General features: G+C 42.5%; 1 pseudogene and 1 gene segment (V, D, J or C); both read right to left on the reverse strand.

Annotated features, from left to right (window-relative positions):
- Nucleotides 1-565: 565 nt before the first annotated feature.
- On the reverse strand, nt 566-5,208 carry LOC112207566 (immunoglobulin heavy variable 4-30-4-like). The segment is given in 3 exon segments: nt 566-4,105; nt 4,694-5,017; nt 5,100-5,208. Coding segments are annotated over 3 exon segments (402 nt in total).
- A 3,587-nt stretch (nt 5,209-8,795) lies between these two features.
- On the reverse strand, nt 8,796-15,743 carry LOC134808391 (immunoglobulin heavy variable 3-30-3-like; annotated as a pseudogene).
- Nucleotides 15,744-17,283: the final 1,540 nt, after the last annotated feature.

The following is a 17,283-nucleotide window of genomic DNA, read 5'->3' on the forward strand; positions in this document are numbered from 1 at the left end:
GGAAACCGAGCTCATTCAGTAGCTACTGACGGTTAATCCAGAGTCTGCACAGGAGAGGCTCAGGGATCCCCCAGGTTGTCTTGGGTCTTCTTCGGACTCCATCAGCTGTACCTCACACTGGACACCTGCAAACTCGTAGACATCCTGGTCAGAAACGGCCAGACATATCCACTGGTTATCTCAAATTTATTCACTCACACTCTATCTCTCTAGTTCACCTTTTAAAACAGAAACAGTGAAAACCCAGCTCAGCCCAAGCTCCATGGTGAATCCTCTGCATTTAGACCTGTTCACCAAATGGAAACCCCTGGGAATCCCAGGGCTGGGGCTTCTCTCCCAGAGCTGCAGGGTCAGGGCTGGGCTGCTTTTCATCAGCGGAGGGAGAAACCTATTTGCGTGTCTCCTCCTGTATAGCAAGCTCTGGGATGGGAATCCTGAGGAGGCGCAGGGCTCAGAGCAGATAAAAGTGCGCTGGGGGAGATTTGTAGTAATCTTATCATTCAGAACAATATCATTTTATATGATTGTGCCCTGATAATCATTTACCAGTCATCATCTTATCCCATTTTTACATATTTACAGAATACATTTAATGCAAGTGTCAACGTCACATTTTAAGGAAGATAAATTACACACAGAACAGAGTGTTTATACAATGCATTCAAGGTCACACAGCTGGACTGAGTTAGCCCCATTATCTCGGCCTATGCCTCTGACCACTAGAGGAGACTGCTCCCCTGAGACAACTCCAGGGCAGTGTGAGACATGCCTAGTGAGGTCTGCAGGATTCCACCCCTGCCAGAAAACATCTCTGTTTTCTTTTAGTGTGTTCTGCTACTGACCTGAAATACATAGAGAGAACCAGTGTTCATCAAGAGTCAGAGATGTTTCGAGTGTTCATTCCCATCTAGTTTTGGCTCCACCTCAATAAATGTATTCATTTGTTTCTTTGTTACTGCTTTATTTAAGTACAATTAATAATTAATTCAAATATATACTGCATAATTTGGAAAATGGTAACATGTGTGCAACCCTTTAATCAGAGCTTCAATTAATTTGTGTACAATTCACACCTAAATCTTTGTGTCACTTCTCTGTAATTTTATCTCACCACCCCATTACTTTCAAAACCCAATTCTCACCAAATATGTAATCTTCTCTGTTGCTTTAGAATAGCTGTACCTTCTGCAGTTTATACAAATAGAAGTTTATGAAGTGCACTGTTAATTTGTTAGCTACTTCCACTCAGCACAGTTATTTGTGAATGCAGCCATGATTTTATGAGAACGAGGATGCCTTGATTCTAATCCTGTGTTGTACTTTAGTTCATAATCATACGTCAAATTGTCTAACATTCACTTGTAATGGATATGGATACTTGAGTTGTTCCCTTAATTTCTGGCTTTCACAGAGAGAGAGCAGTTACTCAGTATGGGAATGTGAAAAATGAGGAAACTATGATCTTACTCTTTCCTCATTAACAACAAACCTGAAAAATTATGAATAAATGAAGAAGAAAACCTTTTAACATATCTGAGTTGCTTTCATGGAGCAAACAAGAGGACTGAAATCTGAGGAGGCAGACACCTGCAGAGAGGACTGGGGCCCACATGTTACCGAACCCAGGGCAGGTGCCACGGGATGGCACTGAGAGAGGAACAGGCTAACCTGGAAATACTTAGTGAGGATTTTTTTTTAATTTTGGATGCATGTGCTAATGGTGTTAGATGTGAAACTATTAGTCCTTGCAGGCTTTTTCCCGGGGATCTGAAAAATCCACAGTCAGCTCCCTTATCTGCTGCCCTGCAGTGCTGACAGGAAGAGAAGAACGGTAAGGACTGTGGAACGCCTGGATTCACCTCCACTGTCTCCAGGGGAAATCCACTAAAACCTGAGTCCTATGGCCTGTGATGTGGTCAACAGAAACCAAAGAAAACAGACGATTCCCAGGAAACTCCATCCAGATGAAATCCTTAATCTTCAGGTTAAGTACAATGGAGGAGAAGCTGAGGACATGGCAGAGAAACCACTGTGGGTTGGAAAAGACACTCTACCCCTGGGGGAAGAGGTAAGAACAGGAAACTTGGGAAGGCCACCCTGAGAATCATGATTACTGCATATGCATAAGAAGGAGGTTGTTTTGGAAGGTTGGAGAACGTCCCCGTTTGTTCGAACCCCTTCTCCACATGGTCAACTAGGTCTGCAGAATAGTGAAGTAGCTGCATCAGCTCCATTCTGGCCTCTGTCATGTGACAGTTTTGGTGGATTTGCTTTCTGCTCTCTCATAATTTGTTCCCTCTCTCAACTCCTAGCTCCATTCTTCTTTTAATTCTCACTTTATTGAAGAGATTCATATTTAGCTTAGAATATCAAAACCTTTGGAAGTAATTTTCATCTCAAACCTACCAAATCTAATGAGCTCTCTCCAGGGGTGCCCATCTGTTTCTTTTCTCCCTTTTCTATGGGGTATGGCCCTTGTTTCTCCCTGAGTCCAGCTCTTATTTTCATATGCATGAGGAGTCTAACCATCACACACCCAGGAACATCTTGGAGCAACGTAAACTACCATCCGTCTCCTCAGCCCTCATGTGCACAGTGGCCACTCTGTTAGCTGCTGTATGTGCTTTAGGGCTTTCCATGTAAAAGTGTCTCTCACTTTCCCCCCAAATAAAGTTCCTGGTCCTTAAATACCTTCAAGAGCCAGTCTTCTTTACTGGCCCTTTGTTGCTAATATTGTTTTATTCCATTAAAATACACTGGGAACCTCAGTGACTATTGTCTGACTTCTATTATCCCATTGTCTGACTTCTGCCTGACTGACCCACCCATGAGCTTTAATCCACTGCTCTGCAGCTGATGGGGCCATCTGGACCTTCATTCATAAGAGGTGTGTAATTTATTAGAGAAGACCTGAGATCAGCAGGCGCCTGAGCTCCTCAGAACACAGGTGTGTCCTGCAGTAGAGTGTGTGTGACTGAAATCACACGTCTGTATAACTTGTAGCCTCAGCCCATAAGGTGATGCCAGCTTCTGGCCATTCCTGGGCAACCTGATGTGGGGTGCCCGCAGAAGGATGGGTACATGACAAGGATGTTAGAAACCGATGTGGTGTTGGGGGCATGGACGGCCAAATTTAATTTAAATCTACTCTGTCCTTGATACTTGGGGAAGACTGGGAGAAAGGGAACAAAACTCAGACCCTGTGTAGCTCCTAACTTAGGAAGCATCAATGCAAATTTAGAAAGTTGAAGGAATAGACTATACTTTAAGGGATCATTTCTATAGTTCGTTCGAGGAAGTTGAAGGAAAACAGTTATGTTGGTGATGTTGGTGTGTTTTCCTGTGACTTACTTAGGAGACAGCAGAAGATGTTCAGTGGTCAGTCTCCATGCAGCTGGTCCTCATTGTCCATTTGTTATATCCACATGAAATATAAAAGAAAATCTTGTGGTACAGGCACCAGGGCTGGTTTCAGAGACCTTGCCCCAAAAATGGCCAACAGGGGCCAGGTGCGGTGGCTCACACTTTTAATCCCAACACTTTGGGAAACCGAGGCAGGCAGATCATGCAGTGAGGAGATTTGAGACCATCCTAACACAGTGAAACCCTGTCTCTGCTAAAAATACAAAAAAAAAATAGCCTGGCATGGTGGTGGACACCTGTAGTCCCAGCTGCTCAGGAGGTTGAGGAAGGAGAATTGCTTGAACCCAGGAGACGGGGGTTGTAGTCAGCTGAGATTGCACCACTGCACTCCAGCCTGGCCACAGAGCGAGACTCCGTCAAAAAAAAAATGGCCAACAGGGCCATGACACATTTTGATATGAGAACTACTATTTCTGCCAACTTCATATGGAAATCTGAGAGATGTGCCCAGCCTCAGGGGGCTGCTTCTCCCTCCAGGAGATAACAGAGTTATGTGGTATTAGTCTGTCTGGGTCTTCATAAGAAGACAACAGGAGTGGGTGGCTTAAACAACAAACATTGATTTTCTCACCATTCTGAAGTCTGAATGTCCAAGGTCCAGGTGCTGGCAGGGTTGGTTCTTGGTGCGGCTTCTTCTTGGCTTGCATCTTCTAGTCCACTATGTCTCCACATGGCCTCTTCTCTGTGTGCACAGGAAAAGTGAGAGGTCTCTGGTGACTCTTCCACTTCTTATAAAGACAAGAGATCTATTGCATTAGAATCTCAGACTTATGATCACATTTAACCTTAATTCCATCCTTAAAATTCCAATATAGATCAATTGGATTTAAGGTTTCAGCATTTGAATTTCAAAGACAGCACAATTCAACTGATGACACAAATCAAGAGATGGTGAGAAGTATTGGAATATATATATTTTTTTAATTAAGAAGGAAAAATGGGACATTCAGGAACTTGTAGGAAAGTTCCTAGTAACTAGTGACACTTTGACTCTAAGAGGAAAATTTGCCTTCCTCCTTCCTTTCCTACCACAAGGATGTGAGGAAGCAGAACCACAGATAATAAAGAAAGAGGAGCCCTGGGGACAGCTGAGGTCCTGGCGAGGAGGGAGACCACTGAGCTGATGAGGAAGCCCCGCCCTCCCTGCACCTGCTCCTGACCCGGCCTCCTGCTCTGTGGGACCCGCGCGCCCCCTGCTGGTCCTGAGCAGCACCTGCGCCCGCTCCTCCGCCTCCCTGCAGGGAGGTTTTTGTCTTGAGCTCACACTCACCTCCCCTCACCGTGCCTCTCGCACAGTAATACACGGCCGTGTCCGCGGCGGTCACAGAGCTCAGCTTCAGGGAGAACTGGTTCTTGGACGTGTCTACTGATATGGTGACTCGACTCTTGAGGGATGGGTTGTAGTAGGTGCTCCCACTATAATAGATACTCCCAATCCACTCCAGTCCCTTCCCTGGTGGCTGGCGGATCCAGCTCCAGTAGTAATAACCACTAGTGATGGAGCCACCAGAGACAGCGCAGGTGAGGGACAGGGTCTGTGAAGGCTTCACCAGTCCTGGGCCCGACTCCTGCAGCTGCACCTGGGACAGGACCCCTGTGAACAGAGAGACACACAGTGAGCCCTGGGATCAGAGGCACCTCCCATATCTCCATGTCTGCAGCCTTGAGACACTCACATCTGGGAGCTGCCACCAGCAGGAGGAAGAACCACAGGTGTTTCATGTTCTTGTGCAGGAGGTCCGTGAGTCTCAGAAAGTATTTCCCATGTGAGCAGGACCCTGAATTTAAGGAAATGTGTGGTGGTTTTCTGTGGGTGCCTAAGTGAGATTTGCATGTGGGTGGTGCCTCTGTATGGACAGGTGAAAAGGGATGAGGGAGGCCCCAGTCTTTTAGACTCTCCCTGGGAGGAGGATGCTGGCTGTGCCCTCTGAGAATTCCGTTATCTTCCTGGGGCCTCAACTCACTAGGTCCTGGCTCCTGTTGTCCCAGGTGAGGAAACAGATTGGAACAGCAGCTTAATGTAACAATCACTTGAGTTCAGACACACCAGGATTCACTTAACGTTATTTGTAGTTCAGAACCTCCATCAGGTTTAGAGGGAATCGCTCTGTCCCAGGGAGTGGATCTTACAGTAGCAAAACGGTCTTAGAAAACCCAACATAATCTACAGGGAGACCTCAGCATGGCAAGCGAGGAATCACTAAAGCCACCAGGGAGCTCCGGATGCACTGATACGATCCAGAAACATAGCGAGTCTGGGAACTGATGGGGACTTTGAGGCAGCCTCTTTTTTTTTTTTTTTTTTTTTTTTTTAGGATTCTGTGGTTGAAGGTCACAACACTGGGCCTCACTGCTCCCTGAACCTAGCCCAGCACAATGTGGTTCACCCCAGTGACTTTTTCAGAACTTTCTTCCTGTAATGAAAGCACGGTGTGATGTGTATGCACTATTGTGTTTACCTAATGAATGTAAAGAGAAGCACATTTCATGCAGCTGTATTTTCATAAATGTCAGACACTCATCATGTTAATGTCTATTTTTCCATGAATCTGTACTGAACAAATTATTCATTCATTGATTTGTAATAGTCTTATTGAGACATTATTACTATACATTAAATATTGCTAAAAGTGTGTAGTTTAATAAGTACTCAAGCCAAGCCTGGTGGCACACAACGGTAGTTTCAGCTACTTAGATGGCAGATGCAGGAGTATTGTTGGAGACCAGAAGTTCGAGGCTACATTGAACTATGATCCCACCACTACACTCCAGCCTGGGTCACAGGGAAGGACCACATCTCTTCAGAAAAACAAACAAACAAACAAAACAAAATGTAATTCCACTCGTGCTCACCTGTGCATCTCCAAAAGCCATCCAAATAATGAACAAACAAATTACACTTAAAAGTTTCCTTGTGTTCCTCTACAATTCCTCCTTCCCAAATATTTTCTTCCCCACCATATTCTGAGTCAGTCCTTCATATTTAATGCTTTAGTTTTGAGTTTCAAGAATTATACAGGAATTATATAGTCTGTGTTCTATTTGTGTGGCTTGTCGCACATAACTACTTATGATGCAAACATGTTGAGCATCAACAATGTATTGATTCTCATGATGGATGTTATTACAGTAAATTAGCATGCCATTACTTTTTATCTATATATCTTCTTGATATGTGTATGATTTCTAGTTTCTTAGTATTACACATAGAGGTGCTTCTCAGCTTGGAGATGTAAGCACCCCATAAAAATGTTATTATTCTTACAACAGCTAATAAACTTACTGATCTGCAAATTAGCACATATACATCAAATTTTTGATGTTATAGGACAAACAATATATCTGAAATCTGAAGAGAGATAAGGACTTGCAGGGAAATAAACAGGAGCAGATGATAATCTTTTCTGGGACAGAGGCTGCCAAATGCCATTTAAGTTAGCACACGATTAAAGTAGACATATTCATTGGATGGTTTCAATTTGAGTGTGATAGAGAAGTTATTGTTTAAATTCTCAGAGTGTATACAGTTGAGGAATTCCTCCTGCTATTGAAGCCTTTTTCTTCAGTACTGGGGATACATCACAAAATGCTCCACCTTCTACCCCTTGGGATGGTGCTGCCTGGGAAAGCAAAACAGCAACTACAGCTGAAATGCATCCAGACACACCTCCCCATCACCACTACATTGCAAGAGAAATTATCTGCAGAGGTAAAGCCACCAAAACCACTGTTCTACACACACTGGAGAAACCAATAAGAACTGGGAGGGGAGAGAGGAATGCACCAAGTCCCTGTCCAGGCCCACCTCCCATCTTCCCTCAGGAGTAACAGCCTTATTCAAAAGGAAAAGGCAGAAACTGAAGAAATCAGTGGGAAGACATAGTGGCTGCTGAAGGAACATATGAATAAAAATGAAGAGGCCAGTTGCGGTGCCCCACGCCTGTAATTCCAGCACTTTGGGAGGCTGAGGTGGAAGGATCACCTGAGGTAGGGAGTTTGAGACCAGCCTGACCAATATGGAGAAATGTCATCTCTGATAAAAATACAAGATTAGCGGGGCATGGTGTCACATGCCTGTGATCCCAGCTACTCTGGAGGGTGAGGTAGGAGAATCACCTGAACCTGGGAGGGGGACATTGCAGTGAGCTGAGATGGCACCATTGCACTCCAGTCTGGGCAAGAAGAGGGAAAATCCACCTAAGAAAAAAAAAAAAAAAAGAATGGCAAGAATGGCCAAGTGTAGATGAAGCGCCCTGGAAACCTAGCTACTTGCTAGTCAGGAGGTTGAGGTGGGAGGATTCTATAAGCCAGGAATTTAAAATCACTGTGAGCTATGTTATGATCACAGCACTGCAGTCCAACCTGCACAACAGAGACTCCGTCTCAAAAAAAAAAAATTAAGAATTTCACACAATTGTAAAGCTACTCAGAGGAAGTTAAACTGCGCATCCTCACATATCGTCTGGCACTTCTGATATTTTGAAGAAAACAGGTGACCTAAGACCTTCAGAATAAGCTGATGATCTCAAATCATGAAAAGCTTACACACAAGACATTGGACCAGAATCCTCCTCAATATTCTCCTCATTATTCTTTGCTTATAAACAGTCTTCTCATTTTCTGCAGACCTGGCTGTTGTCCACCCATATTGGAGTCTTGTCTCTCTTCTTACTCATCATTTGTATACTTGCTATTTAGAGTAAGTCATCAGAGTCTATGTTTAGGCCTGACTGCTGAGAACTTCAGGCTCTTTCCTCCATCATCTCTTTTTTTAAGCATACAAGGTAAATCTAGTCAGAAATCACAGGAGCTCCCTCATTTGATGCCAATTTGACCTTGAAACCCCACAAAACCCTTCCTGCAAGTAGGATGCTCTGCCCCGCTCCCCACCAAACCATGATAACAACCCTGAGCCAGTCTCCTTCCCTGCCCTATCAAGCCACTTTGGACCTTAATGAGAGACCTGCCCTGCTCTCAGCAGACACCTTAAGGATACAGGTAACTATCCTTTCCATACTCACTTGGTGTGAGTGTGTGGCATAATCACACTCAACATCCACAGAAAATTTTAGTCGAGATCTCTTGGCATTGGCATTGTGTCGGCTACAATGGATGCTGGGAGCTTGGTGTCACGGCTCCTTCCAAAGGACATGCCTGCTCCCTGAGTTAACTCCAGGATGCAGTTGGACATGCCTCCTGGGGTTTGAGAAGCTCCTTTCATGTACTGAAATCCTGTCATTATGTTTTTGTATTCTAGTGTCTCCCTCAAAGTACAGTGAGACCCACGGTCCATTCATGTGTGTATTCAGGACTCTCTGAATTTTATGTATTTTATTCATCTCTCTCTACTACCTTTTCTACCAAATTAGACATTTTAAAATTTGCAATATTTTAATGAGGTGAAATTAGCAAATAAGAATCTTTACATAAAGTGTACAATTTTACAAATAGTGACATAATCCTCACTTTTACTAACAGAGAAAAAATCAATTATCCTAGAAATTTCCTTTTGCTCTCCTGTCGTTTCTCCTTTCTATACCATCTCTTCTTGTACCATGTCCCCAGTCAACTACAGATCTTTTTATGTAACTTTAAGTTCATTTTTACTTTATAGAAATTATAGAAGTGGAATCGTATGTATGCACTTTTGTTTGTTTGACTTATTTTACTTATTCAGGTACTTGTTATTTTAAGCATGGTGTTGAGTGCATCCAGCAGTACTTGATTGTAACAGTGGGTATTATTCCAGTAAGTGAATTTTCCACAATTTGTTTACCAGTTAAGCTGCTGAATAACAGTTGGATCACTTTTGGTCTCTGGGTATAATAAACAAAGATGCTACTTAGCTCAGAGAAATAACAAGCTGAGAAACACATGGTTCTTATTTTTACATAACATGAATAGCAGGCAAAGCAGAAAAGCTGCACACTAATCAATTTGCTTCAATACATCAGATAATTAAAGTTGGGAAGCTCTGTGTGTGTGTCAGTTCACGTGTTTTTGTGTGACAGAGAGAGAAGGCAGGAGGAGAGACCATGCCAAAGAGACCCTATCTGTTTTGACCATAATGTGTGAGGTACTCAAGTAAATACAGGGACTTAGTGCTTGATGGACAATGTCCACATAAGATGGAGAGGACAACTGGATGCACCTCCATATGGGTACATATTAGTATTTACATAAATGCCATTTTCTAATCATATCAACACTCAGACATTAGAAGAGATGTAGTGGAGGGTGTCTGGTGGTGAAATATGATGGTGAGAACAACCCACATCTACAGCCCCTTTTCTGCCCTGTTGCACTTGCCCTGATGCTGAGCCTTGATCCTGCTCATCCTCACCCCCAACAATCATCCTAAGCCCCCATACTGCCCCGAATGCCCCCTGCTGCTCCTATTCACCCCTGCAGGGAGGTTTGTGTCTAGGCTCACAATGAAGGCCCCTCATTGCGTCTTTTGCTTCAAAATGCATAGTTGTGTGTTCACTGGGCACAGAGCTCAGCTGTAAGAACTGTTTCTTGGATGTGGATATGGACTCTTGAGAAGTGGGTTGTAATTTGTGCTCCCTTCACAACCCATGCACCTGATCCACTCCTGTCCATCTTCTAGGGGCAAGCAGATACAATTCTAGTAGGAAACACTGGTCATGATGGGGAATCCAGAGACAGTGCAGGTGACGGAGAGGGTCTGTGAGGATCTCAAGCCAGAAGTGCACTGCGAAACATTGTTGTTGATGTTAACAGGTTCTGGACAACACGGTGAAATTCCCAAATACATGCATTTGTTATGAGCATAAAGAGCTCACTCCTGTCCAATTTGTGAGTCTCCTAGAACAATTCAGTAGATTTTGAGGTTAGATTAAAAAGTATTATCACATGTTCCTTTCCTCAAACTTGCAACCAAATAAAAAAGAGAAACTGCTGTTTAGAAAAATGAACATTGAATTATTACCACGGTGTGTGATAACGATGATTTTTAGAATAGGATTCACCTGTGATAACCTGAAGACTGTCCTAATTCTGCGTCCACAATTAGACCTGAGCAGCAATCACAGGGAGTGAAACACCTGACTCAGTGAAGCCGCACCTGGGGGGGTCTCCGCAGGCCCTGAGTGGTACAGGAACAGCTCCTCCCTCAGACTCAGTCTAAGGAGAATTTCTGCTCTTTATCTGGGGAGGTGAGGGTGAGTGTGTGGAAAGTACCAAACTTGCTCTAATCAAGATCTCTGCACGTGGAAGAAACCAAAGAATAGGAGAAACAACTGGTTTCAGTTTAGATCGAGCAGTTTCTCATGAGAAGGGCAATACCATGTCTGGATGCTGCACAGAATTAAGAAACAATGAAAATGGGCTAAAGCTGAAAATTACAATTGTTTGCAGATTGTGTTATTAATTATCTATGTCATCTGAGAAAATGAATTAAATCACATGGTTTTTATACAAAAATTAACAAACAGCGTGCTGGCCCTGAGAATGCACCTCCAATCCCTCCAATATCCAGGAGCCCAATAGACCAGGCAGCCAGCTGCTGCACTGCACTCTAACACCCATCACCTGTGTGTGCCAAAGACACCCATCCTGGGAGCTCCTCCCAGACAATGGCTGTGCACAGTGGAGACACTGAGGCATGGCTGCTGCTGGGACACATGGGAGATCCTGATGGACAACTGTGCTCAGCGAGGCACCAATGGCCTTGCTGGACTTAGCTTGGACCACGGGGTCATCAGGGAAGCTCCATCAAACTCCCACCCTTCTCCAGCACTAGTTGTGGGTCTGGCATTGTGGGGTGGCAGTGTCTACAGACTCACCCGGCTCCTATGCATTTTTATGCCTCCAAAACTTACATCTGTTTTTGGGACATATGAGAATATTTCCTCTTTTAAATTAGTTTTCTAATCTAGGGACCTCATGGTGGGCACAAAACATAAATGTACAGAGGCTCAGAGGGGAAATATTAGAAGCAGAGGAAACCACAGATCCTGAAGGAAAGCAGCCCTTACCCTCCCTCCATCTGCACCTGCCTTGGGGCTGCACCTGTTTTGGGAGTGCTGAGTGTCTCCTTTGGCCCAGACTCCTTTCTTCTTTTTGCAGGAAATGTTGTGTCTGGACTCACACCGATGTTTCCTCACTTGGGACCTTATGTACAGCCATACACAGCCATGTCCTCAGTTCTCTGACTGTTCATTTGCAGATACAGAGAGTTCTTAGCATTGTCTTTGGAGATGGAGAATCTGCCCTTCACAGAGTCTGCATGGTGTATCTGACTTCCATCATCTTTTATATCTATTACTCACTCCAGCCCCTTGCCTGGAGACTTGTGAACTCGGCTCATTCAGAAGCTACTGAAGGCGAATCTAGAGGCTACACAGGAGAGTCTCAGGAACTTCCCAGGTTGTCTCAGGTCCTCTACGGGCTCTATCAGCTCCACCTCACACTGAACACCTGAAAATACACACAAATCCTGGTCAGAAACTGCCAAACATATCCACTGTTTCTCTTACTCATATCCTCTCACTCTCACTCACTCTAGTTCCCTATGAGTCACCTTTTAAAATACCAACAAGAAAAATTCAGCTTAATTCACACCCCATAGTGAGTTCTCTGTGTTCAGTCCTGATTACCAAATGGAAACCCCTGGGAATCTCAGGGCTGTGGCTCTTCTTCCAGAGCTGCAGGGTCAGGTCTGGGCTTGTTTTCACCAGGAGAGGGGCCCTCCCTCCTCCTCTATAGCAAGCTCCAGTGTGGGATGCCTGAGAAGAAGGCAGTGCCCAGAGCAGATGTCAGACTCCAGGAGGAGTTTAGTGGCAATGGTAGCATTTGGAAAAATATTACTTATAATGTGACTGTGCCATAAAACTCATTTAGCAATTATGATTTTTGGTTTTACACATGTGTACAAATACAAATATAACTGCATTAAACAAACTGTAAGAGATATAAAGAAATAGAAAACAATACAAAAATAACAGAAGACCTTAATACCTCATGACCATAATGTATAGCAAATCCAGAAAGAAAATTCCTAATGTGCCTCTGAAGTTAAACAACACTATTGAACAAATTTATCTGAATGATATTTACAGAACCTTCCAACCAAGAGTCACGTAATACACATCCTTCTCAAGCACACATTGAACATTCTCCATGATAGGTTATATGTTACACCATAAAATGAACCTGAACATTTAAAGAAGAAATGCCAGGCCTTCTGTAACTCTTTCAAAAATTGGTGAGGAGTCAACCTTCCAAACTCTTTATATATATATAGTAAATAAACTTTATGTTTCTCAGAGATGAAACTGTAAACAGTCACAGATTTGCATACAATACAATTATGTCTTGGCTATTTACAATTTACAGTAGTGGTTCTTCCTCTGAAAAATATAAGTACAAAAGCTAAGTAAACAATGAGGTACTGCCATTTGGGATTTATTGTGTGTCATACCTTAAAGAACTGGCCTTTAGCAAATATTAAACGAATCAACCTGAATAAAAGTCAATTAAATGATTTATTTTTTCTTATTTATTAGAAAAAATTCCACCAAGTTTCACCTCAAAATGGATTGCATAAGTCTAAAAACAAACTTAAAAATAAATAGGAAAGGTAAGCAGTTCTTCAAAAAGAATGGAAGAAAGGAATAGAAGGAAAGCTCATAAACCAGGTTAAGTCATTCTGAATATCTTTTAAACAACATAAAATTCTTCCCAACAGAAAAGTGAAGAAAAACTATCACCATTTCTCCACTGATAACATCTATTTTAAAGGTAGTCTGCCATATACCTTCTAAACTCTTTCTATGAGGCTACCATGATAGTATTACCAGTAATAGACAAAGGCACCACAATAAAAGAAAACTACAGACCAATATCATTAGTAGACATGAATTAATCCCCAACAATAGTAAACTGAGCTCCAAAGCTTTTTAGAAGACCGTACACCATGACCAAATCAAACTTCTTCCTGAGATGCATACTTGATTCAACATTCTCAAATCAACCAATTTGGTACAGCACATTAAAAAACTAAAGAAAAAATATCTCAGTAACATTTCATCAGACACAGAAAAAGAATTTGAAAAAAATCAGTTTCATTATAAAAACTATGAACAAAGTAGGAAGACAAGAAAACAACTTGAACATAATAAAAGCCGTTAAGAAAGGCCACAGCTATTATTACACTCAATAGTAAAAGGTTAGAATATTTTGGTCCAATATCTGTAACAAGGCAAGAAGAAAGCTTTAGGCATTTCACTTCCAGGCCTCAACATTTGTTAAAAACATAGAAAGTTCTGGCATAAATACCTACACAGAGCTTAGACATAAACCCACATATTGATGACGAGCTGATTTTTAGCATGAGAACCATCAATATGACATGGCTACATTGTAGTGTCTTCCAAAGAGGGTGGTATGAAAACCGGATTTTCCCATGAAAAGAATTAAGAATTTTAGGTTAGAATAAACACAAAAATTCACTCCAAATGCCTCAAATATCTAACTGAAATACCTGTAATTGTAAAACTCCCAACTCTCAAAAAATTAGCATCTTTTTCAGGATATTACATTCAAATCACCTACAAAAAAAGCAGAATTGAACAAGTGGGAATAGACTATGAAAAAGATTCTGCAAAGCAACAAAGTAACTACAACTTACAGAATTGGATAATATGCCATATATCTAAAAAAGTTTTAATGTCCAAATGTAAAAGAAACTTCTACAACTCAACAGCAAAAAGAAAAATAGCCTCATTTTTAATAATCAGTTTTACACCTTTAACACTGTAAGAACCTACAACTCAGGTTAATGTTTGTCTCCATGGGCAACGGTCCGTCTTTGTGTCTACTTAGCTGGACAATACTGTGTATTGATTTGACAAAACACTAATCCATGTGGTGGTGTGAATTTTTAACAGACGTTATTGAAACTGGAATCGGTTGACTCTATGTTAGGTAGATTATCATTGATAACCTGCTTGCCCTGTTTCCATCAGAACAGAACTGGAGAAGGTAAAACTCCACGGTGATTAAGCAGCTTCAGCTCTTTCTGAGACTTCCAACCTGCACTTACTGATGGTCAGCCCTGAGGATATTGGATGTTCCAGCCATCCCCCAAAATTGTCATCCCCTACATCTCACAGGGAAAACATCTTCCTTTTGCAAAAAGCAGGAAAAACAAATGGAAAAAGGAGAAAAACGACGAAAAAAGAAAGTTAATGGATTAGGAACAAAAGAAGCACCAGATCGCTCCTGATACTGATTTGCATACTTTCGTGTCCGGAGGAGGATCAGACGTGAAATCTGTGAGGTTCTACATGACGCTGACCCTGGTTCAGCCTCTCTATTGTCTGTGACCAGGACCCGTAAAGACTGTTCCAGTCAGGGAATCTCACTGAGGTCCCTGTCCTGGTTCTGATTGGAGAAGACTCACCGGGAAGCCCTGAGGTTACTCTGGACTCTGATGGTTGTGACCATGGTTGAGGAATTTTCATCCGTGTCAGCGTCAATCTGCATTTTGTGCCAGGGAGAAAAGGTCCTCATATGCATAGAGAAGACATTGTTAGGAATAGTTTTCTAAATTTAAGAGGTTCCCTGGGGAACCGTCAGAAGAAGACAAAGTCCCACATCCTGACAGGAAACGCCTCCATCTGCACCTGCCTCCGGGGCTGACTCTGAGCAGTGGCTCCTGAGCGCCCCCTGCAGCTGATTCCCCCCCAGCGTTCCTGCAGGGAGGTTTGTGTCTGGGCGCACAATGGCTTCCCCTCACTGTGTCTCTCGCACAGTAATACACAGCCGTGTCCTCAGCTCTCAGGCTGTTCATTTGAAGATACAGCGTGTTCTTGGAATTGTCTTTGGAGATGGTGAATCGGCCCTTCACGGAGTCTGCATAGTATTTATTACTTCCATCATACTGTATAAATGCCACCCACTCCAGCCCCTTCCCTGGAGCCTGGCGGACCCAGTTCATGTGGTAGCTACTGAAGGTGAATCCAGAGGCTGCACAGGAGAGTCTCAGGGACCTCCCAGGCTGGACCACGCCTCCCCCAGACTCCACCAGCCGCACCTGACACTGGACACCTGCAAACAGAAGGACACCGTTATCAGAAACTGCCACACAAATCCAGTTTTTCTCACTCATGTTCACTCACACTCAGAATCTCTATTTCTCCATGAATCACCTCTTAAAAGAGCAACGAGGAAAACCCAGCTCAGCCCAAACTCCATGGTGAGTCCTCTGTGTTCAGTGCTGATCACCGAATGGAAACACCGCCGACTTCTAGTGCTGGGCTCCTCTCCCAGAGCTGCAGGGTCAGGGCTGGGCTGGTTTTCATCAGTAGAGGGAGGGCCCTATTTGCATGTCCCCCACTATATAGCAAGCTCTGGGTGGGACATCTGAGGAGAGGCTGGGCTCAGGGCAGATGAAGTGTCCTGGGGGAAACTGGTAGTAATTCCATCATTCAGGAAAATATAGTTATATATTATATGCTTGTGCCTTGATTAACACTTAGCTCTCATAACTTTCTTTTATTCTTACATATTTACACAATATATTTAATGCAGGCTTCAATGTTATATTTTACAGGAGATAATTTACATAGCGAACACAGCAGTTGTGCAGTGTGTCTAAGATAACACATCTAAAAATTTAGTCCTATTACCTGGGACTGTGCTCTAACCTCTGGAGGAGGCAGCTCCCCTGAGACAACTCCAGGGCAGCATGGCCCATGCCTAGTGAAGTCTGCAGGATTCCCCATCTGTTATGACAACTTTCTGTTATTTACCTAAATACGCAGAGTGAACCACGGTTCATGTGTATGTTTTTGGAAGTCAGTTATATTCCTTGTGTTAATATCGATCTATTTATTGCTGCAATTCAGTCAAATATTATCTCATCAGTTTCTTTATTGCTTTATTTGAGTGTAATTAATAAATAATTCAAATTTATGGTGAATGATTTGAAAAATGTAGACCTATGTTTGCAACCATTTACTCAGCACTTCAATCAAGGTTTGAATAAATTAATCCCTAAATCTTTCTCTTATTCCTCTGAAATTTAACTCACATCCCCATTACTCCCAATAGCATATTCTCAGAAACATTTAAATCTTCTCCATGTTAATTTATAATAGTGGCATCTCCTAAAATTTCTACAAATGTATCACGTAAAATTTACTCTCAATTCCTTAGTTTCTTTCACTCAGCACAATTCTTTGAGAATTTAACCATGTTTTTTTCAATGAGTGAGGCATGACTTGATTTCAAGCTGCATTAGATTCCAGCACAGAAATATATGCCAAACTATTTAACTGTTCACCTGTAACGAAATGTGATTGTTCTCTCAGTTAATGGATTTGATAGAGAAAAGCAGCTACTCGGTATGGGAATGTAAAAATGTGTAAACTATGAGCTTATTCTGACCTCATTAACAACAAAGCTGAACAACTACAAATAAAAAAAAGAAAACCTTCAACATATCTGAGTTTATATCAGAGAGAAAACAAACAATAAACAAAACCTGAAATCTGAGGAGAGAGGCGGCTGCAGAGAGAAGCAGGACCCATGTATTAGTGTACCTGGGGCAGATACCACAGGATGGCATTTAAGATCGGAACAGGCTGACTTGGAAATATTCAGTGAGTTGCGTGAGGATGCACGTGCTCATAGTGTTAGACTGTGAAGCTCCTGGTGCTTGCAGGCTTTTCCTACAGAATTATTATGAATATTCTTGCTGCACTTTATGCAAATAATCAGGCCAAGTTTAAGACTAAAGTTTATTTTGCAAACAACTCAGTCTTATCATTATTTGCTGCTGACAAAAACCAAAACTGGAAAGAGAAACATCATATTTCAAAACATATCATA

The sequence above is a fragment of the Pan troglodytes genome, chromosome 15 (assembly GCF_028858775.2).
Source record: "Pan troglodytes isolate AG18354 chromosome 15, NHGRI_mPanTro3-v2.0_pri, whole genome shotgun sequence".
Lineage (NCBI taxonomy): Eukaryota > Metazoa > Chordata > Mammalia > Primates > Hominidae > Pan > Pan troglodytes.